This window comes from Diplotaxodon limnothrissa, linkage group LG9 (assembly GCF_057381915.1).
Source record: "Diplotaxodon limnothrissa isolate DT_005_m linkage group LG9, D_limnothrissa_male_GT1.1, whole genome shotgun sequence".
Classification (NCBI taxonomy): Eukaryota; Metazoa; Chordata; class Actinopteri; order Cichliformes; family Cichlidae; genus Diplotaxodon; species Diplotaxodon limnothrissa.
In genome coordinates this window covers 25,946,880-25,970,604 of record NC_140604.1, presented here as the reverse complement: position 1 = coordinate 25,970,604, position 23,725 = coordinate 25,946,880, and the positions used below count along the sequence as shown (strand labels likewise).

The window sequence follows — 23,725 nt, the reverse complement described above, 5'->3', positions numbered from 1 at the left end:
ACACTGGCACTGGGCCTGGCTGTTACCATGGCACACCCATTGTCCCCGAGCACACGGGCATGGCGGAGAAACCTCGAGTGAAAATGTGAATGTAGTAATTTTTCACTTAGGGGTTGATTTGAGTAATTGCAGCTACACTGTATAGTGAAAGATAATGAATTGCCAAGTGTGTTAGAGATATCTGGGGTAGACGGAAGGTCCAAACAATGCACGCGGACAGTAAAACACTCAACTCAAAGTCATCCTTTTGTACTGAATTTCCTTTTGTCTCGCAGTCAACACATGCACTCATATATGGCCACTCTTTAACAAAAGATGAAGGTTTTGCAGCTGTTCTTAGGCTGCATTTTAAACTCCCGGTAAGTCTCAGCTCCAGAGTAGTATGACTCATGAGAGGAAGGTAATCACAGGCAATGATGTCGACTGCTGCAGGGCAAGCCCCGTTGTGGAGGAATACCCTTGAGAAAGTCCACGCCGTCTGCAAACGACTGCTCATATAGGTCTTGGGATTGCCCTGGCCTCAGAGCTAATCATAGCTGTCCTTCTATACCGTCTAAGCGTCACTGTCCAATCGACGTGTAGCTTGGAGCAGCTGCTTTCACACCATTGGTCGAGCTAAAACAAGGGCGGTTTTTTTCCCCTCTGCTCGCTCCAACAGCACCATCTCTGGCAGGTGGTGTGCGCTCTTAAAGCGTAAAGTAGGCTAATGTGTAGGACGATAGGTAGGTAGTCGTAGTGAAAAAAAAACCGCCGCGTAGGGTATTAATTTTTTTTGTTTTTTATTATTATTATTTTTTGAGAGGGTTGCCAGATTTGCAGTGCGCGTCGCTACGTTTCCTTTACACCCAGCGGAGTCGCAGTGAGTGAAATGAGCATCGGGGTTCCCCTCTCTGAGCCAGACACTTAGTGCTTTACGGTCAGCGGCGAATTTAGACAATTGCTCCTTCATCATGCAGCTCCAGATAAAAAGACGGAGAAGCCCTACGTGTTGATAAAATCTCGCCGGCGGTATAAAGTGTGAATGAGAGAAAGCCTCCCCCCCTTCCTCCTTCTCCTCCTCCTCCTCGTCCTCCGGGCCAACGACCGACGAGCTCTCACATCCTGGAGCTGCCTCACTTCGTCCGCCGGCGTAGCATACAACATGATATGTTGATGACATTTTTTGGAAGTGGTCGTGCCTTTTGTTTACACGCCGGGATACGTGATATGCGGATCTGCGAGCGCCACGAAAGCCGAGCGAGCGGGCGGTTTTTTCTGCTTTGAAAATGAGGAAGCAATTTCATAAAGACCCAGAAAATGGCAAGAAGGTCTCGTCGTCCGTGGGCCCGGATTTGAGTAAAATGAGAAGGAAAGAGGCAAATGCAACAGCAGCATGATTTATTACTGTTATCATTATTTTTTAAATCTGACAGAATGACACCAAAGGGGGTAAAACTGGAGGTAGATGAGACACAGCATCAATGAAGGCGATCTGCACAAGTTTTAAGTCGCTCATGATGAACAGAAATACTTTGCAGCTCGATATCAGATCGTTTCCACAATAGTGAAAGATTTTTTTTTCTTTTTCTTTTATTTCTTGCCCCGGCAGATTTTCTAGTTAATCACTCATCTGCTTTTTTCCGCATTGCATCTGCTGTCTTTTTTCCCATTAAATATTTCTTTTTTTTTTCCTATATTTTTGATCCGGATTCAGCCCTGACTATTCAATGGAAGTATGTTATCAGCTGCCGGTTTTGCCTCTAGACAGGCCGGTTCCCAAGCATGTCCTCAGCCGAAGGGGAGCCATTAGTTTCAGCTCCAGCTCTTCTCTCTTCGGGGCTCCTGATCCAAGACAGCTGTCACAGGTAAAACACGTATCATTTCCTATCATCTGATCACAGTGGGCTCGATTATTTTATTTTATTTTTATTTATTTTTTTGGGGAGGGGGGGGGGCACATGCGTCTTAAAACCCACATCATTTTCAGAAACCATATAAATAATCCACAGGAATCTTGCAGGTGGTTGCTGGATATTTAGGCCCCATTTCTCTCACTCTCTCACACACACACACACACACACACACACACACACACTGCGAGAGCTCTCCACCAGAGGCATACTGTATATTCTTATCTTCAAGAGCCTAAGACACACACCAAGTCATCACCCAAAGCCAACTTTACATTTGTGTATGTTTCCCCCTGATAAAGGCCTCTTCAGTTTAAACTTTGTAGCCTTCCTCAGAACCATGATGCTGAGGTGTACCAGCTCACTCCTGGGAGTCAGAGGGAACGTGCCACACAGTTATTTATGTTAACATGCTGGGAGGAGAGCTTAAATCATTGAGTCATGCTTGAACTTCCTACTTTCTCAGAGTGTTGAATTCTTGAAAATGTCCCTCTGGTGAGCCTACCTTTGTTTATTCCTCTTGCTTCTCAAAACAGCCTGTGTGTGTGTGTGTGTGTGTGTGTGTGTGTGTGGGGGGGGGGGGCAGCAGGGGTCATGTTCTGCTTGACTGCCATGTACACACAGACACTGGCAGGCAGCACAGTGCATTTTGAATACATTAGCCAATCGCTGAACCACATTTGAGCACGTGTCTGAGGTAATGGTACCATCTCTTTGGCCTTTGTCCAGCGCACTAGTTTAATCAATGTTGTGAGCGATGCCAGCTCACAACAAAAAGCTGCACGTCATGTCACCAGTCAATGAAGTCCCTTCTCCACGGTGTCGCTCCTTTTAAAAAGGGAAGCATCGTTACTATTGATTCAGTGTTTCTTGACAAAAGTAGCAGCGGGGTGTATTCTCGTGCCGTTGGGGTCACATCCTGCTAGTTGCTTGTGAACAGAAACTCCCACGGTGTTGCACGGCACCTCTCAGCCCATTAACTGAGCATTAAGCAACTGTCTATGACTACGTGAGCGTCCTCTTCAATGGGCCATCCATTAGTTCTTTGTACAGGACCCTGCTCCACATATCCACCCATGTGTGTCTCTGCTTTGAGCCTACATCCATCCTCACAGGCAGCCCCTTCAAAGACCGATTCATAGGCCTGTTGTCAGCACTCTTTTTCTTTTTTTTTCTCACTGGGTCATTAGTGTTTGTCCTTTGGTGACCAATATCATGCAATCTTGGATAAGTTGGCTGGACCATGTGGTCACTCAATAACACTCTCTGAACACACTGTGCAAACATCTCTCTCTGAGTCAGTCAGGAGGCTTTTCATAAAACCAATTCAACATCCTCAAACTGTCCTTGCACAATGGTGGTTTCTGGACCATAGTCCAAAGGAGGATTCCTTGGGGGAAATCCTAAATCCTTATAAGGAAATCAATATAAGTATAATGCTGCATTGTTCCTTTTATGTACAAACAGAATCCGTGAAGCCGTTCTGTCTCCTGCTCACGTTGATCTCTCAGTTCGGCCGGTCTGCCTTCACAGTCTTTGCTTCTTTGTCATAAAAAGTGCACTGTTTAGTGTTAAAATCATTTCCCATGAAACTGGACTGGAGAAGGCTTACAAACACTGCAGACAACATTGAGACCAGCCTACGTTGTAGTCATTTGTCTTTATCCCTTGTGAACATCGGCAGAATTGGTGAACCTGCTTGCATACGGCAGTGTCACTCAGCCTTTGTCACCAAGCAATTACACTTCTACAAATATTGTTTTTTGGGCCCTATTTATGACCATAAGGGTGCATTTGTCCTTGGTGGCTGCTGTGTTTTTGTGTGTGGTTCCACAGGCCTGTTGTTTGTGGAAGCGGGGCTGGACTACCATTGCAGAAAGAGGCAGTTAGGCATGGGCCTCAGCTCTGTGGGCAGTGGTTTGGCTTGCTGCCAGGCTCACAGATGGTCGAAGTCTCAGTCCCTTTTCTTTTCTCTGGCTATCTTGTTCCGCTCGCTCACAAGCTCCCTCTTTTTCTTTCTCCGATGCACCCCTCCCCTTCCCTCGCCGATGAAGACATTTCCTCTCGTAAACAGTGGACGAAAGAGTAGGGTCGGAGTCTCTGAAGAATATGTCACTCTGTGACTGTGGAATTGTTATGATTGGGTGTAAATATGCCGTTGAAGAGGCGTTGAAAACAGCAACGGCATTAAATAAACGGGGCCCATTTATCCATTACAATGCCTCCATTGTCTTTAGCACAATGGGTGTTGTAAGTTGATCAAATCCCAAAAGTGGGGTGAAAGATGAATTAGAATTTTCCTGGAATATGGCGTCGCATTGGCTTCTCTTGGAAAAAGAGAGAACCAAAGACACGAATAAGTCAGATTAGGTTGATGCAAAATGAAAGGACCAAGAGGAGGACGCTGCAAAGAGTCATGTGGTTCTCATCTAAACTACAAAGCACAAATGCATTTGCACACAGCTTGACAGTATGTTACTTGTGTTATTACATACATCTCATATTAAGAGATGATGCACAGGGTGGGAACGAGAGTTTCTCATCTTTTTGTTTGGCTGTCGTGAGCTGCTGCCAGTAACGCACGGTCACACGGTTGCGATAAGGCTTTAAACTTTCAGAAAGAAAGATCCTGCAGAGATAAAAGGGGGTCAATAAACAAATACGGAGTATTGATGAAGCCTGAGCAGTGCGATGATTTTTGGTGATAAAGGGAGGAACGCAGCTTTAGACTGGGAGAACTGATCTGCTATCAGTTCGTCATATCACAGTGAGAGATATCATCAGTGCTGTAGTGGCTGCTGACCCGAGATTGGCTCCTCATTTGAGATGTTTACGCACAAGAGGAGATGATGATGATGATGATGATGATGATGATGATGAGAAGCCCGTGCATAAGGGTGGAGGCTGGCACTGCTTGTTTCATTGCTGCTGTGGGTGTTTCTGTGGAGAGGTCGATAAGGGAATACAGTGCCGTGCTTTTTTTTTTTTTTTTTTTTTTTGTGGGAGTTACTTTGTTGATTTTAACTGAACCGATAAGGTTTTTTTTGTTTGTTTTTTTTTTCCTCCTGTGCAGTGCCATCAGATTGACGTCGTTTCAGGATGTGGTAAGAATGCTGAAGGAGCCGTTCAGACTCTGAGCCTGGTGTTTCACAACCTTTCACAAAAACATTTAACCCCTGCGCCGCCAAAACTTTTCACGCTGAATTCACACAGTTGAGCTGGAATGCACTGTGCTGCTTGCCGATAAGAAGGCGGGGGATTGCGGGTGTTTATTAACCCGCTGATTAATAAAGAGGAGCCAAATATTGCACCCTGTCTTCATTCAACCATACACGCTCCTCACCCTTTCTGTTTGCCTCCCTGTCTCTGCAAGGGGCCCCCTCTTATCACGTGACTGATCTGTTTTTGTGCTGCAGCGTCGAGTGCTGTCGGCCACGAGAGTGTGGCTACGCACTTCGACAGCCACAACATCAGCGCTGCTTGATTTTTATTCTTATTTACTGTGGCTTTATTGACGTATGAGCCTATACAGGAAGGGAGTCTATTTCTCAGTGCTACTGGTTTCAAACCTCAGACAGATCGCGCTGGTTGGTGACCTGGGTTTCGTTTGTTTTCCTCAGAAGGCTCTAAGGAGGGACGGGGCATGAAGTTGGCCCCGAGAGGCAATTAGAGCCTGGGGATGATGTTTGAGATGAATGAAATTCCTGTGCAGCGTAGACTTACAGTATGTGTGTATATAAGGCCCTTTTAAGCACTCGGTGTAAAAAAAAAAAAAAGAATTTATGACACACTTGGCGACTAGTTAAAAGTTAAATAACAATAAAAAATCACTGATTGTGGATATATGACTGCTTGACAGGCAGGCCGCCTTGTAACACTGCTCACTGCTACACTCGTCATCATTTGCTGGCCAAGATATCAGGCCAATTCACCCCAGGCCTCTCCTCCAAAGCAGCGGGCGTCTCGCAAAAACTAACTGCAGCTGCAAAAACTAACAGTGGACACAGTACTCATAAAACACTCTTCCAGCAGGTAGACTCTATCCAGGGTTTTAGTGTATGTAGTGGCTAAAATATATATTATACACACATGCGCACACACACTCCAGATCTGCTTTTGTTTATAGGTTAGCACTCAGTTTCTGGAATTTGGCGTCCCACACAGCAGAGCGCTGCAAGAGGCCATAAGTCAGAAGGAAGCTTTTGGTTTATGAAAAACCCGTCCACCTGCTTTTTATCTCGAGCATTTACATATATGTGTGTGTGTGTGTGTGTGTGTAGGGTTTATGTGTGCACTGCTTTGTTTTTTGATATGTCAGTTTATTGGAATACTGCTGGCTTCCTCATTTGCTTGGCCCCAGCTGACTTGCTTACTGGAATAGGCAGGTCCTCAGTTTAAGTCAAATTCTAAGATCTTTATAACCTAGTAAAAGCCAGTTTTAGGCCTGTGTTTCAAATCAGGAAGTGTGAGAATGTTTCATTCGATTGTGCCATTGAAAGGGCATCAGGCATCTGTATCTGCTCTTTCACGGTGCTCTGGTGAAAGTGCTTTTTGAGCAATGATTTTGAATTTCTGAGTGTTTTGAAATGAGTGTTTTTGGGTTAATTCTGCATGCATTAATCATACTGCATGTTTTCTGATATTTGTTTGTGTCTGTTTAACTATACGGGTGAGAAAATGACAAACAACGAAGCCCTGGGGGTCAGCCACATAGTGAGGAGTTTTCACATTAGGTCCTGACCTCAGAAACCTGAGTGTTGTGCCCCAAGGCAGTGGCGCTAAGCCGAGATAAGAAACAGAGTTGTATGTAAACGAGCTTAGATGGAATTGCAGGGAGAACAATGGTTGCGCTGTTAGGCCTAGTGGTTAAAACGCCAAACAGAACTAAAGCTAGCTTGTTCTCAGACTGCTACAATCAAAAACCAACAGACTGCAACTCATTTAAAGGCACTGAAAGCAATAGAAGTTTTGTTAAATTTTTAAAGCTATGTTGAAGTAAATTGAAAAAACCTTCAGAATGAGTCATTGTTACTCATTTAAGTTTTAATAAAGTGTATAATTCAGAAGATTTGGTGCAAATTAAAGGGAAAAACCAACATGCGTGTTAGTAAGATGTTAGGCTCACATGTGCCTCAAGAACGGCTTTGGTGCATCTTTGCTACGATGTCCCAAGTCTCTTTAGTCACTGGAGGGATGACTCTTCCGAAAAATATTCCCTCAGCTAGTGTTTTGATGGAATGGAGTGGAGATACCGATCCCTTTGGTATAAAAATTGATAAATTGACCTAAAAGTTACCGAAAATATTTCTGCAAAAGGCATTGTAGAGTTTGTTTTTCCTTTATTTTCTCTTTTGTTTTGCTTAGTTTTTTAACTGGTAAATATCTCTATATATACTCATCTGACACTTTATTAGTTACATCTTGCTAGTACTGGGCTAGACCCTTTTTGCCTTTAAAGCTGGCTCGACACATTGATACAGCGAGGCGCTGTGGTGGAATGTCCCATTCCACCACATGCCAAAGGTGCTCTATCTGATTGAGATCAGGTGACAGTGGAGGCTGTTGTGAACCTGTTGTCATGTTCGAGAACACTACGCTGTGGTCATAACAGGATGGACATGATCAGCAAAAACAATTCTCAGTTGAGGCCCAACATGTGCTAAGAAAATATCCCCACACCGTTATAGAGCATCACCACCAGCTTGGACCATTGACGTCAGCTGGGACGCATCCATGCTTACATGTTGTTTACACCAAATTCCCAGTAATTCAGCAGTTTATGAAAAAATAAAAAAAGCCTAGTTCAAAGTCACTCACATCACCCTTTACCCCATTCTGATTCTCAGTTTGAACTACACCAGGTCATCTTAACCATGTCTGCATTCCTGATTGCACTGTGTAGCTGCCATGTGATTGGCTAAAGAGATACTTATGTTACTGAGTAGTTGAGCAAGTGAACCTAACGAAGTGACCAGTGATCGAAGTGATATGTACTTCTGTAACAACCAGCCACGTTGATACCAAATACTGATACTAGCTGATGAAATCTACCTTTTGACATGCAGACTTGCGTAACTTTCCATGTTCTCATTCCTCAGTGTTTTTGGGCAAGAGTAGCCTGGGGACCTGAGCAACTGTCATTACTTACAGGTTCTTTAACAGCAAGTGGGAACTGGGTAGAAGGGGGTTCATTTTTTGCTGTTAAAATATAATGATTTGTTTTGTTTCATAGGGGCTCTGTGATTGACATGTGCCAGCTAGTCTTTAAACTAGATGTCTATATACCGAAGGTGTGGCCAGCCCTGTTGTTTGTGTGGTGATTTGTTAACGTAAATGTTTGCTCACTCACATGCCATCTGGACTTGTAACTGTCCTCATTTTGCCTCCTTATGCAAAGCTAACAACTTCACACTGTGTTTACTCACTCCATTTGCAGTTATTACAAGTTATTAGAAAATCTAGATGGCAAGATTAGCATATCCTGTACACACGTATCTCTGGTTTTTGGTAGCTATAATGCTCGGGGTGATCAGGAGAGAGTACAAAAGTGTTGTGTAAAACTATCTTGAACACACCAGAAATGGCTGGATGGTGACTTCATGGCTTTCCAGCCCAGTGAGTCACGTTTCACCCATCACACCCCTGTTTTGCTTTAACCTAATGTTTAAAGAAAATGCTAAAGAGGAACAGAAACTTGCAAGAAAGTTTAATCTGGGCTCTGCCTTGTTTCATCCCTGAGGCTGTTGGTCAAATGCAAACTGGCACTGCTCCAGAGTGAAGTCAGAGTTTGTAAAGCTGCAGTTTCTTGGAGGACAGCTCGAAGCAGCTTGGAGTAACTTTAACTGTATTAAAGTCATTGGGAAACAAATCAAGCAAGTTTTGGTCATGACATGAAAAAGGGCATTTACTAGTATCTACCTGCCACTCTAAGGCTTGTATTGTTACGTGCAAGAAAATCAAGACCTCTTGTTTTTCTTGTGTGCACCATATAGTTTGCATAATGTGCACTAATGCTTTTTCAGTCTCTAAAGCCCTAAAAAACCCTCAAACTACCGTAAGAAATAAAACAAAACTTTAATTACCAATTTTAAAAAAAAGAAGCTCAGTGCTGGATGTCTTTTTATATGTTGTAATTTCAATTTTGTAGTTAATTAAAGTGAATAAACACTGTTCTTTAAACTTTAATAAATCTGTGTAGGTTCTCAGTCATCCAGGTCATAGTAATCTAATAGTAGTTTAATAAATTAAGTGTGCATGTGACATTTAGCTCAAGTTCTTCAGTTGATATCTTGCATCTGTCTTCTTATCTCAGTCACAGCTGTGAAGCATAAATGCCAGAAGCGCAAAGCTTAAAAAAGTGACTTAACTTCTTGTTGGACCATGACAGGCCCATGGTTGTCTGGCTTTGTGTGTTGGTGCAGCAAGGCGTGTCAAGGGTATGTGAGGGTGTGTGTGTCTCTGTGTGTGGGTGTGTTGTGGGCTGGCCATTTCAAGGGTAAAATTTGACTTTCCCTTCTGTTCACAGTGAGAATGTGATATACACAAAGTGCAGCTCTTGCCAACTTGTTGTACAAGGGAGGTCATGGCAGTAAGTGCCAACTGGCTGCTGGACGTGTGTGTGTGTGTGTGTGTGTGTGTGTGTGTGTGTGTGTGTGTGGCCAGGCAAAAGGTTTTGTTGGTGCTAGCTGTGTTAGCAGGGCTGGTCACTCTTCATACCCACTCTTAGCCAGCATTATACAGTTCCCACACGTGTTGCAGCCTATTCCAACCCCCATCTTACACACACACAAGCTCCGTGGATAACATACCCACAATCTATAATGCTCACACTAAACACTGCACCATGTGTAAACACAGAGGCCTGTTGACACTAAAATACAGCTTTGCACATTACCCACCCTGAGTCAAGCTGTTTGCTAGGCAGTAAAATATTAGCTTTGGATTGGTGGCTGTCATGAGCTTAGAGTACAGACATTGTTAGGTGTATATCTGTGTGTGTGAAAGATTCACAGTAATCCTAATTATATGAGGTAATGAGTGTACAAGCCAGAGCATTTGTGTTTTTGCATGCGTTTGTGTTTGGTGTGACCTGCCGGCTGTCGTTAAATGGCCACAGATTAGACATATTTATCAAGCCCATTGCTGTACTCTGTAGTTGTGGACCATAATACAGAGCTTCCTAGTTTTGCCTTTTTAAATCTATTTTTACTATAACTTTCCTTTATATAAAAATATGCTCTCTTTTCATTAGAGTGCTTTGAGTGAAGGGTGCCCTGTGTTAACCTGGAGGGTTAAGGATCCAGTAAGGCCCTTTTGTTCTTTAGAGTTGTATACAGTGAACAGGTTGGTTGTCAGTGGACCAAAACATCTTCCTTTTAAAAACAGTTTGTCCTAGTAGAGAGCTGTAAGTCTGGCACCGAGTCAATCAGTGAGGTAATCTTCCAGTTATGCAGGATCTCTGTGAAAGGGGTAACTCTAGACAAGGGTAGCCCCATTAGGGTGAGTGAAGAGTTGACCTGGAGGGGGGCCAGGATGTGTAAAGTGCACAGAGAGGTGAGCCAGCACCTTACTGTAGCCTTGGGCAGCTGTCTGTCAACAGAGCAAATATGTAGTTACGGCAGTCGTGCCTGCTACAGCTACTGCTGTGCAAGTAACACTATTGTCGCAGCTGCCTTCATGCACTGGAATACTAGTTAGGACTGGATTTTGTTTTTTGTGCAGAGAATAAAAGTAAAAATTTTATCCTCTAATGGATTGTTATCCCAGCCCAGAGTGTACCCTGGGATAGACTGCTGACCTCCTGCAACCCTAAGTTGTATAAGCAATTAAGATGAATGGATGGATGCATGGATAAAGAAGTAAACAGGGTTTGCTGGAACATTTTTCAATGTTTCTTCAACTCATTTGCTTCCTCTCTCGAAACCTGAATAACCTAAATGGTTTATTTCCTGGTTTATTCTTCTTTTCTTTTTTCCCCAATGCATTAAAAATGTATCTGCAGCCCGCGTACCAAAGCCGTTTGCTGCACTGCTGACGAATATTGAGGAAGTATTTACATATTTTAAAACATGATGCGTCAAGTGCATTACTTTACAGGAAATGGTATTGTGATTTGTTTGGATGTGATGCTGAACCCAGTGTTGACTGAGAGAAGTATTTCAGGAAGTTACAGCATTTACGTGGTATTTCATGTTCGTGGGTTACAGTAAGCAGTAAAAGTGATATTCCAGAAGAGTTTTGTGCAGTGAAGTTAATTTTGCTTTTGAAATTGCTACTAAATTGCATTTCAGTAAATTTCATGAAACTCTTTCTCTGTCTCTGTGTGCAAGGAACAATAATATGAATAAAGTTCCCTGATGTGCTTTTTATTTTATGGGGAGGGGTATCTGTGTTTGTGTGGGATCTCCCCCGAGTCCTCCTGCTTCCTCGCACAGTCCTAAGATACTCACGTTTGGTTAACTGGTGATTCTGAACTGGCTGTAGGTGTGAATGTGGGTGCGATTGGTTGTTTGCCTCTTGTGATGGACTGGCAACCTGTTCAGGGTGTATCACAATGCTTGCTCGTTGACAGCTGGGATAGGCTCCATCCTGAACTGAATGACGGTTAAGTAAACGAATGGGCGTCGTTCAATGCGCGTTAAAGATTTATTCATCATAGTGCAAGTCTGGTTGTGGCCTGTCTTAGTCCACTGCTTTAAAGTGTGCTTTTTGGATTATGGAAGGCATAGACCGAATCCTAACACAGGGGTACTATTTAGAAAGGACTGAGTGTTGTTTATGTTATTTACGCATAATGCTCCCTCTGCTTTTGTCTTGCATTGAAAAGGTTTTTCATCATTTTATTTTTCCTTGGCACACTCTGACATGGAATAAAAAGTCTAAATTAAATGTCCAAATCTAGATTTAGCTCAGACTTTATTGAATAAACAGTTAGCAGATGGCCACTAAACACTTCCTGTAACTGCTTTTAAGAAGACAAAGCAAAAAAAGTCTTTTATGAAGCAGCTGCCAGAAGCTCTGAGTTTAGACTCTTAAGCTGATAAGTTGACTTGTTGCTAGCTGGTCCGTCACATCTGTACAAGCTGTCAATTCCACCATAGTCACTTTTACTAAATCAAAGTGCATTCACGTGCTGACATCAGAATAAATAACTTTAGAAAATATATCTATACTTTTAATACTTCTGCATTTTCAAACTATTCTTTGAGGCAAATCTTTAAGTTGCATAAGAACCTCACACATCAAAAAAATACTATTGGTGTCTGTGTGTGTGTGTGTCCCCAAATAGCACATGTGTTTCTCACATGCCTGATAGCAGTGCCGAATCAGGCTGATGACACGGTGCTAGAGCATGTTTATCAGTATAACACCAGAGTATACAGAGTACACACTGGAGATTAGAACCTGCAGCAGAAGCATTACACCACCCTCCTCTTATCAAGTCCTGCATATGCATTAAAATGTAAAAAAAAAATAAAAATAATAAGGCACATGTTTCAGAAGAAGTGTTTTGGGGTGCGCCTGTTGTTGCACTGTGATTGTTATAGTAAGAAAACAGCTGCAGGGCTCAGGTTTACAATTATTTATTGAACCAATAAAAAGAAGTGATGTTTCGAGCACCACTGGTCTTTATTGGTGATCAGGGACTGTTATATTTCACACGTGGTTTTGGACAGGCGGGACCTCTTTGTTGTTCGGCAGTATTTGTAATTGCGTTGCACTGTATCGGTTGAACAATAGCTGATGTTTTCTTTTCGTTTCTTCTGTTTTTTTTTCTCCTGCTCAGAGACGAGGGGCCATCTCCTACGACAGCTCTGACCAGACAGCGCTGTATATTCGTATGCTAGGTAAGTGTTAACCTGCTCTTTCTACATACACACAGTAGAGACACAGTCACACTACTTCGAGACCTCGGAAGGTTTACCTTCTCTGTGATCGTCTAAAATAAAAGCACTGAGATGCGCATTTAAGGGCATGTCCAGAATCCTTTCAATCCCTGGCCTTTTTTAATCTTTTAAGTCACGATAGGGTTCAGGGTGTGTGTGTGTGTGTGCGTGCATGCATGTGTATCGGTAGTCTTCAGTCTTAAAAGTTCAATCTGATATGTGATGAGCATACGGTTTTTATTTTAACTGTAAATAAACTAAAGCATCTTTGGCTGAGGTTATTTTTTTGTGTACATATGCGTGCATTCGTGCATGTCCATTCGCACTCAGTGACCCTAAAGAGGATAAGCAGCTTAGAAAATGGATGTGAGGATGAAGGTTCATAGCTCTGCCAGGCAGATGGAGTTAAATGCATCTAGGAAGCAGCCAGTTCAGCTCCGTAATCAATAAGGTTACTGGGGATAATGGTGCGATTAGAGGCTGGTTATACCCCTGAGGTATGTGTACTAAACAAGGATGCTGTCTTGCATGGAACTTTTGGCACCTCATATCATACTTGTTGGCTGGGAGGTAGCAGCAAAGAAGAAGAGTAGAATTGCTTGAAGTGTTATCCTGTCTGTATTCTTCTTGGATATTTTAGATTGCTGCTATGAAATGTAGTGAGCAGGCAGGGAGCTATCAGTATTAGATGCAGTTCAGCGTGAAAAAAAAATGTGAAAAAAACCAAAAACAACATATTATTGTCATACTTTGTTTCTTTCCAGCACGATCATGAGTCGACTGCTGCCTAGTCTAGTCATAATAACAGCATTTCATTGAGCTGAGTGAAGGAGCTTTAGCTTTTTAATCATTTTACTTAGCTAAGTATGATGGCAGTCTCATATGTCACAGGCATAAAGCATCTGTGTGTGTAGATTTTCAGATTAAATTAAGTGTAAGGAGAGGCACGCTAATGCAGACGGGTGCTGGCCTGGGCCTGGGTTCAGTCTGCCAAGTTAATGCTGATGTGCTTTCAAATAGCAGGACTCAGAGCTTTTGCCTCATCAGTTATAATGACATGACCTACATTCACCCCAGAGCTCCAGCACTAATGCACCATAGGGAGACGTGGACCCTTTGACACTCAAAACGCACTAATCACGCAAACTCGCGCAGACAGACGCGCTCTGGGCCCGAGCACGTGTGTTTGCATCTGCAGATGTGACAGATGTGCATACATATGGGCATATGACGACTGCCTAAAAGTGCATGAATTGTGGTGTTTTTTTGTTTATTTTTGCAGAATTCATATTGTGCAATCGAAACTAAACATTCATGAATAGCTTTTCAAAGTAATGTTTAGCGCCGCTATGCCGTGAATAGTAATTCTTAGTTTTTGGTATTTTGATAGGAACTTGTGTAGTATTCAAACAGCTGTTTGCAAGTAAGTAACAAGGTGGTTGTGGGAACACACTGGTGTGACTGCTTTTTTTTTTTTTTGTTGTTGTTGTTGATAAACTGATGCACACGTGACACAATTTAAGTGCTATGCTGGAAGCATACCATCTCACCTTTAATCAGTATACTGCAGTATAGAGTCTTGCTGTACATACAGTGTTGCCTGGAACAACACACTAGCATTTGCTGCATCAGTCATAGCACCATCCTGTCACCTCACTGTGCTCTCACTGCTCTCGACTGCAGCCTACAAGCAAGCAAGCAAGCAGGCCGGCCGCCGTCTGTTAGGTCTGAGTTTGGAGCCTGTCTCTGTTTCTCTGCCTGACTACTAAAACCAGTCACAGATCGGCTATAGATCCTTCTCAGTGGCTCGGAGTACTAATAGTAGAGCAGACATGGCATTGCATGCTCAGCTGTTTGACTTGTCTGTCCGTTGAGTTTCCTCTTCTGGAACATGGGAGTGTGTGCTTGTGTGTGACTGTGCCCGCACATGGATAGTCCACACTGGGTCTTGGTCAAATAGTATTTTCCACAATCTCTTGCTTGTTTTAGCTTGCTGGGGAGTACAGAGATGATGGGTTTTACCACAGCGTCCTGTCACACGTCATGATTTAGTTCCAAAGCTTCACATAAGAAGGATTATTTCCTTGTTTAGAAAAGCTGAGACATGATTGGGGAGGGGGTGGGGTAGGTTTTCTGTCAACACTCTGAGGTATAATAAATGGTTTTCTGTAGGTTTTCTAGAAAAAAGCAAATTTGAAAGATTTTGTTGATTATTTTGTTAGGATTCAGTGCTATGAGGCTATGACAGTGAAGTAAAAGTGTTTGACATTAAAGCAATTTAAGCACAAGCTACTAAAAAGGGCAGGTAGCAAGAAACACGGGGAGAAATAACAGTTTATAATAACAGAAATCGCAAAAATAGCAACTAGTAAGATATAAATATTTGCTCTGTCTTTGGATGTTGCCAGAAAACCAGAGTAAGTTTCAGCTTCTTAAAAATCCAAATGAAAGAAGATTTACTACATTGTCATGTGGTAAAGCCCATCTTTGTGTCACTAAAGCAAGATAAACTCCAGGATATAGCGCCAAAAGATTACTAATTGGATGCACTTCTGGACTTCTTTTCACGCTGTATGAATCTTGAGGAAATAAGTGTTGATTTCTTCTAGGAGATGTGAGAGTGAGAAGTCAGGTTGGATTTGAACCGGAACGTAGAAGCTCCCACCCGTACCTGTGCATCGACTTCCGAACGCTTCACAGTGAGTACAGCCCGAGCATCTTGACTAAAAAAACCAGCCTCCCCGGTAGGAGTCACAGACTAGTCCTGTCCTGCGTGACTGAAAGACGCCTGTGTTCTTGTCTCTGAGGTGTGCCTTACTATAAACCTTGTTTGAGGCTTACAGGTGCACGATAAAGCACCACTTTCATTTTTCAATGAAAACGTTTGAGTGTACTTGTTGACATTTTTGACCCAAGATTAATCCTACCTCACGCTGACGTGTTTCTGGATTGCAGCGACAGTTTACTCAGACACAGTGCCTTTTGTGGGGTGTGTGCGTGTGTGAGAGAGAGGGAGGGAGAGAGACCACTGACAAAGCATGTCTGCTGTGTGATCCCAGACGAAAGGCTTATGAGTGGGCGGCTGTGTCAGCAGCAACTGTTTGTGTATTGCTGTGTTGGTGTCAGATCCCCACCAAGCTTGTCCGAGCCAAGTAATTCTCCGGGCCTAACGAGGTTTAGAAATGAACATGCCCCAACGTTGTCGTCTGTTTTAGATGTTGTATCCTTTGTAAAATATCGTGTGCTTCTGTGTGTTTGTGTGCGCAGCACGGCTGGGCTGCGGCTCCACGTCGGCCAGCTATGATCCTGAAAGGCGGGTCCACAGGCTGCTCAGCTTCCAGAGATACCTGCATTCGTCCCGTCTGCTGCGAGGAGTCCCCCAGCAGATACCCCTCCACATCCTCGATGAAGATTACACTGGACAGGCTAGAGTATGGGACTATTTGTAATATTTGGCACCACAATAAAACAGAAGTGCACATTTTCTTTTTATAATTTATTTTTTCCAAACCTCACGTAAAACTCTCTCTTTTCTCTATCGTAGTGCATGCTGGAAAAAGTCGGGAATTGGAATTTTGACATTTTCCTCTTCGATAGGTTGACAAATGGTAGGTAAAATATAATCTGTAGGACTTCTGAGACGTTGTTCTAAATGCCATGATGCCTTAACTGACATCAATCAGCCACAACGTTAAAACCACAGTTCCTACCTTGTGACCCAAAAACAGCCATCAGGGAACGGACACAAGACGTGCAAAGTGAAGATTTTACTCTGTTGTGGACACAGACGGCACAATGTCGCGCGTGCGCTGTTGTTGCAATGTAATGGCCACTCTACATCCACATGGAGCCTCACGCTTGCAGTCTGATTACAAAATTTGCGTGACTTTAGAGGCCAAGAACTAGAGTGAAGGTGGATGACAAAAAGACAGGAGACCGAGCAGGAGGTGGCAGAGCTGAAAATGCTTCTGTTGGGAATGAGGCAGATTTCAGATCAGATTGAGCAGTTTGGATACAAAGTTAGAGAGGGAAGTCTGAGATTGTTTGGACATGCAAATAGAAGGGATGATGGATATACTGAAAAAGGATTTTGTGACAGTCGGACGAAAAAGAAGCAACCTGGCAGGAGGAAAAGACTGAGACCACAGATGCAGTGAAGGAGGACCTGCAGAGGTTTGGTGTGACACATGAGGATAGATATGGATAGAGTAAGATGGAGGCAGATGATCCTCAGTGGCTATCCTTAAAGGGACCAAGTAAAAAGAAGAAAAGGTGTGCGTGTTCTGACTCTGAAACAATGTTTCACGAGTGGCATTTATCAAAGTAACACCCGCATGAATGAGAGCACTAAAGGTGTTGTAACAAAATGATCAATATTCACTCCACCTGTCGGCGGTTTTAATGTTGTGGCTGATTGTCGTGCACACTGACTGGTGAATCCTGACCTCTGGTTGAGATTTAAAGTGTTGGCGCTGGTGCCATCTATCTGATACCTGGCACAGTTTTAGGATTAGCTCTGCAGCTATGTCACTGTTTTACTTTAAATATACATCAGCTGTTTTATGTCTAAGCAAAGCCCAGGCTTGACAGAAAATGAATATACAGTGCTGTATTATTTAGATTTGTATTAAACTAAACTCAAATTATTTTAAGTGTATTGGTGTGGAGGCCCTATATTTATTTATCTGTGTAATAGGATAGAAGTGCATACTCTTCTGAATTAGCCCCTCCTCCTTTCTGTGTGTACTCCTGTAACCTCTAAAATCCTCAAGAATATTTTTCCATAAGCTGTTTTCACACATGCACTGTAGCCCTAAATTTCTCTAAACCTCACAGACTGGTGCGCTGTCCATACTCCAGCACTCGGCAGTGGTGCGTGAGAGAAATGTCAGTCATTTCTCCATTAGCAGGTCTTTTCATCTGCGTGCTGCATAGTACAGTGTCCATGTGATGTCTGATTGCACCAGTGTGCAAATAGCGCAGCTAATACTCTGGCGTATTGTGCGCTGCCTCCTCCCCTCTGCGTCCAGTAAGATCCCTCGCTCAAACCACCAGGAGTACTTCCTGTAGTGAGAGCATGTCTGAAGCAGACAATTTCCTGCTGTGTACGACATGCGAGAAAGGATAACGGGGGAAAATATTCCAACTCTCTTAAGCTGACGTGTGAAAGGAGCCTCAGAGATTGTGCTTTGTATTTTCATCATACTCCTTTTTTGGGGGGGGGGGGGGGGCAGCTGGTCTGTGTGAAAGCCAGACTGCAGCAGTGGAGTTCAGGAAGTCAGTGGTAAACAAAAGTAATTCGTTTTTTCTACATTCTCTTATTTTTGAACCACTAAGTGCGACTCTCGTAATGAGGATGAAAAGGAATCTTATCATGTATATAATTGCACATCCTGCACTGTATAATTGAGGTAACCTCAATCCAATCATCAAAACAGCTTTAAGACATGTTCTTGACCCGTCTCTGACTTGACCCGAGTTAAACTTCAAAAGCAGGAGTTAAGGATTGCAGTGGTGAGAATCACAACTATTAAAAATTAGACTGAGAAGGAGGAGGTGGTGTAGTGGAGGTAGAATTAGGAAAGATGGATGCATCCATAAAAAAAGACTGGCAATAGAAGTGATTATTGTTGAGTTCAGCAGCGTTCAGTTGCAGCTTTTATAGGTGAACTTAAGGGATGAATGCAGAGTGATCATTCTGATTTGATTTCTTGCTCAGGAAACAGCCTGATCACCCTGACTTTCCACCTGCTGAACCAGTATGGGCTGGTGGAGCTCTTCCAGCTGGACATGGTCAAACTCTGGAGGTTTTTGGTCATGGTTCAGGAGGACTACCACAGTGACAACCCGTACCACAACGCTGTCCATGCTGCAGATGTCACACAGGCCATGTACTGCTACCTGCGAGAGCCCATGGTGAGACAAAACACTTGAGCTCTTTTGGGTTTAAGTAGCTAACTCTCACCCAGTCCTTTGCTAGCCACAACAAGGTCTTCTTAAAAAAAAATCTTGCATAGCCAAGGTTTCTTGCTTCAACAGTATTCAACTCACAGTACAGGCTTTCCTCATCAGCTTCTTTCAGTCTAACCAGTGAATGCTACCATTAAGATGTGCGTTTGATAATGCATCCAAATAAGTGCTCTTACAGACAGATTTTGAATAAAAGTATGCTATTTGCAGAGCTGAGAGTTCTTCGGAGAAGGCATTCTTGTATTTTAAACCCTTCTTGCATTATTTTTTGTGCAGCTTGCCAAGTCTCTGACCTCCAAAGACATCTTACTGGGACTCTTAGCAGCTGCCACCCATGACCTGGACCATCCTGGGGTCAACCAGCCTTTCCTCATCAAGACTGACCACTATCTTGCCACACTCTATAGAGTAAGGCAACAAAGCAGTCACTCTTTAGCCTGCCTAACTTATTAGAAGACTTCAGTGAAGGATGTTGTACGATGTATTAAATTAACGTGCACACACAATTTCTCACCTAGAATACCTCAGTTCTGGAAAACCACCACTGGAAGTCAGCAGTGGGTCTGCTCAGAGAGACTGGGCTGTTCTCCCATTTGCCTGCTGAGGACAGGTCAGTCTGACACTGAGAAACACAAAGAGAACTCAAACTGTGCCACTTACAAGGCTGTGCAGAAACGGAGTTCTTTCATAAGACTGCTCTTTGCTTTAAAATGTGTTTTCTTAAACAAACATGCTTTGTAATACCTCAGGCTGAACATGGAGAGGGATTTGGGTTCCTTAATCTTGGCCACGGACATCAGCAGGCAGAATGACTACCTGTCCAGGTTTCGCTTGCACCTGGACCAGGAGAACCTGTGCATGAGCACCGCCAGCCATCGTCATTTCGTCCTGCAGGTCAGTGTTGGTTTAAAAAAAAGCTCCTGCATCTCAGCAAACAGCAGGTTCATATTTATCTTTGCTTTTCCAATGCAGATGGCCCTGAAGTGTGCAGATATCTGTAACCCCTGCAGACCATGGGAGCTGAGCAAACAGTGGAGTGAGAAAGTGACAGAGGAGTTCTTCCAACAAGGTTATCTGTCCATATTTTTCCCTTATTTGTTTTGCTCTTTCTTCTCCAGATTGGAGGTCCTTTCTTTCTTCTTGTTTATTAAAGTCTTTGTTACACTCTTGCAGGAGACATTGAGAAGAAGCACAAACTTGAAGTCAGCCCACTTTGCGACAGAGAGATGAACACAGTCGGCAACATTCAAATAGGCAAGGATTTTGGCTCTGTTTTTATTCCCCCGTTATCAATAGCTTGCGTGTAATGCAAATACTCGTCCTAATCAGCATCTGCCGCCCTTTCTCCTCCCTCAGGCTTTATGACATATGTGGCTGAGCCGCTGTTTGCAGAGTGGGCCCGTTTCTGTGACACACGTCTGTCCCAGACCATGCTGGGTCACATGGGGCTAAACAAAGCCAGCTGGGGAGGCTTACAGCAGGAGCCGGCTCCGGTCTCCGAGGAGGCAGAGCCCAGCACGGCCTGCGCAGACACAGGAGACGCTGCCACCGCGCCGAGTGACGGCAGCACAGCTACGACTGCAGGAGGAACCAGCTCCAAAGAAATACCTCAGGGAAGCAGAGAATCCTGACACACTCCTTCTGTGCCATTTCACCTCAACCTCGTGACCCCTGGGGGCCTCAGGGCCTCACAATACACTGAGGGGGTCGGGTGGGGCACCCAGCGGTTTGCGGCCACGCCGCTGCCCCACCCGTTCCGAACACCTAGTTTATGTTTTGTTGCTTTGGCCTCCCATCTTGATAAACCACTGATTTTACTTAATTTATTTAATTTTAATTCCTCTTTTTTTTGGCATAGAGCAATACATAGATACCTCATTTGGCTACTGCTGTATTTTTTCTTTTTATTTGCTTTATTTATTTGTCCTCTGTAGTTTTGGCATTACTGACTGAACGCACCACCTTTTTTTTTTTTTTTTTTTTTTTGAAGTTTGTGAACTTTAAGGGAAAGCAGTATAAGAACTGAAGAAGACCTTTTTTCTGGTATTTTTTTAAGTGCCATTTGAAAACAAAGATTTGAAGAATGATCTGAACTGTATTGACTGAGACAACTGGAGTGTTCAGACCTTTCTAAGACTTTGGAGTAATGCCGTTGTTGCATTGGTATTGAAGATTCTTCCTCATGTAAAAAAAAAAAAACAACAGAAAAAAAAAATGTGACAAGCCCAGTCCTTTTGCTGCCTCTACGAAGACTGTTTACGCGTCTTGTTTGTTTTGTATCTTTCCGTCGAACTGAAACGAATCACGTCGGCCCCACATTTGCCTTCGAAGCACAGATGTGAAGAAACCACTCATTTTGAACTGTTACCCCCACCCCCCACCCCCTGTCAAAGCCATGAGCAGAACCTTATTCAGACACAACAGATGCCATAAATGACTCCACCTGTTCTACCATGTGTTCCTGCACTCCCGAATAACAGCGGCGTTCGATGAGCAGCTTTGTTTCCAAGACATCCTGTGAAGGTATTATAGGAAATAGTCTCTTTCTGATGTTTCCACATCATCCAGTCCTGGTTAAACTTGGGGCAGTGGGGTGAGGGTGGGTGGGAACCTTCCCTGCCAGACTGGAGGGTGGTTAGTCACCGCACATGCATCTCACCTGGAAGTCAACTCCACGCAACTCGACTTGCTCAGGGTTTGCAGACGTTTTTTTGGGTTTTTTTTGTTTTAAAAATTTATTTCTTTTTTGTAAAAGGGGAGGAGGATAATGCAAGTTTTTATTATTATTATTATTGGGTGGTTAGGATCTAACTAAGGAGTCTCCCTCTCCTCAGAATGTCTCACAGCCACATGAAACCTAAAGGACTGCTCGACTGATGCCTTACAACTATGCACAAACTATGCTAAGTGACCAAACCAACTCCTGTTCCCATCAACTGCATGGCGTGCTTGTCTTTTGATGCACTGTCCGATCCCTTTGCCTTTTTGTTGCGAGGAACAACTCCAGCTATCTTTTCTTTTCTTCTTCTTTTGTGCGGAAACAAAATTGTCGAGTGAATTTGAACATTCCATTTCTTCGTGTTTGGTTTGTCTACTTTGATTCTGTATAGTGCCACAAGTTGTGTTTGTGTTTATACATTTTGAAAGATAACAGGTGCTTTTTTTCTTACTTTAGCTGATTTGTATTTTGCTGTTAAGTGCTGTAAGACTGTTGACAAAAACTGTTTACAATTTGTTGCGACAGCCATTTTTTGGGAAGACTTCAGTGTCAAGCCAGATTTTGTAAAGGCTTTGCTGTATTGACCTTTTTGATACATGCCTGTTGCAGTTACAATTTGAATAATAAAACCCGTTGTTGACAAATGCTTGAGTTTTACACCAGTTAATAATCACGTCGATACTGGCAAACTGTGAAACCAGTAGGCCCACTCGAGCTCTTTTTAGAGGTACAACTTGCTGCTACTGGGTTACGACCCCTTTTTGCCTTCATATTCTTCATAGCATATATTCAACAAGGTACTGGAAAGATTCCTCAGACATTTTGGTCCACGTTGACCTCATGTCGTCACACTGTAGCTGTGAATCTGCTGCTTCACTATCCCAAAGCTGCTCTGTTGCATTGAGATCTAGTGACTATGGGAGCGATTCGAGGACAGTAAACTCATTGTCATGTTCAAGAAGGCAGTTTATGATATGAGCTTTGTACATGGTGTGTTATCCTGCTGGAAGCCAACACAAGACGATGGGTACACTGTGGTCGTAGAGGGACGTGGTCAGCAATGATACTTGGGTAGGATGTGCTGTTTAAACAATGCTCAGAAAGTGTACCAAGAAATTATCCCCCACATCATTACACCACTAGCAGCAGCCTGGACCTTTGATACAAGGCATGGTGGATCCACGCTTTCATGTTGTTTAAACCCAGTTCTGACCCCTGAATGCATCACAAAGACCAGGCAACATTTTCCCAATCTTCTACTGACCAATTTTTTTTACACAAATTTATCCTTAGTTTCCTGTTCCGACAGGAGTGAAACCCGGTGTGGTCTTCTGCCGCTGTAGCCCATGTGCTTCAAGGGTCAACAAGTCGAATATTCAGAGACGCTTTTCTGCATACCTTGGTTGTGCCAAGTGGCTACTTGAGTTACTGTTGCCTTCGTATCAGCTTGCAGCAGTCTGCACATTCTCCTCTGACAACTGCTGATAGATATTTCCTTATTTTCTAACCATTCATTCTAAACCCTAGAGATGGCTTTGTGAGAAAATCCCAGTGGATCAGCAGTTTCAGTCGTGCCATATTACAAATAATTTATATCATCTTTCTTCCTCATTCTGAACTTCAGCAGGTCATCTCGCCTATCTCTACGAGTGCACTAAATTTTTGGCAGGTGTTTGGCTTTTCTGTAGATTTGCATTAGCAAGAAGTTGAACAGGTTTTTCTACTGAAGCGGTTAGTGAGTGCGCAATATCAGTTAAATATGTAAAATGCATGTAAAAATTACCTATAAGTTACATCAAAAACAGTTTGAATGGAAGCTGAAATTTATAGAAGGGCAGGCTGTTTAAGGGTACACTGCATGCAGAGATGCAAGTTTTAGAGGAAGTAAATGGGATTTTGTGGTTTCGTCCATGTGAACAGCTGATTAGATATTTGTTAAGCAGCTGAACAATAATAGGTTTATAAAATGTTCAGTCGGTTTCCAGGTTGACTGTTTGTTTTAAGTCTATTATTTAATCTGAAATCACACAATGATGGATTTTCAGATAAAAACCTCAAAATGACCAAAACATCATATAATTTCTTCAACTCACAACTTCAGCAAAAATGACAACAAAACAGGTCAGGATAGACATTTTATTTATTAGTTTGATAAATTAACTTTTATGTAAGACAACTTCAACAAAAACAATTACTACTGACGTATCCACTCCACTTTCCCCATGAAAGACAATCCAGCTGATGTTCAGCAGCAATTACAT

At 43.0% G+C, this 23,725-nt stretch overlaps 1 protein-coding gene across 3 annotated transcripts; it reads left to right on the top strand.

Annotated features, from left to right (window-relative positions):
• The first annotated feature begins 720 nt into the window (after nucleotides 1-720).
• pde7a (phosphodiesterase 7A) lies at nucleotides 721-20,699 on the top strand. Of its 3 annotated transcripts, none has more exons than XM_085362939.1 (12): nucleotides 721-1,844; nucleotides 12,676-12,736; nucleotides 15,388-15,474; nucleotides 16,043-16,206; nucleotides 16,320-16,383; nucleotides 18,495-18,691; nucleotides 19,022-19,153; nucleotides 19,264-19,355; nucleotides 19,495-19,639; nucleotides 19,718-19,814; nucleotides 19,919-19,999; nucleotides 20,102-20,699. In XM_085362939.1, the coding sequence occupies exons 1-12, from the start codon at nucleotides 1,707-1,709 to the stop codon at nucleotides 20,374-20,376; spliced, it is 1,533 nt and encodes a 510-aa protein (XP_085219065.1). In that variant the 5' UTR covers nucleotides 721-1,706; the 3' UTR covers nucleotides 20,377-20,699. The 3 variants fall into 3 exon arrangements, with proteins under 3 accessions (XP_085219065.1, XP_085219063.1, XP_085219066.1); XM_085362937.1 differs by having other exon boundaries at nucleotides 15,385-15,474; XM_085362940.1 differs by lacking the exon at nucleotides 15,388-15,474.
• The last annotated feature ends 3,026 nt before the right edge of the window (nucleotides 20,700-23,725 follow it).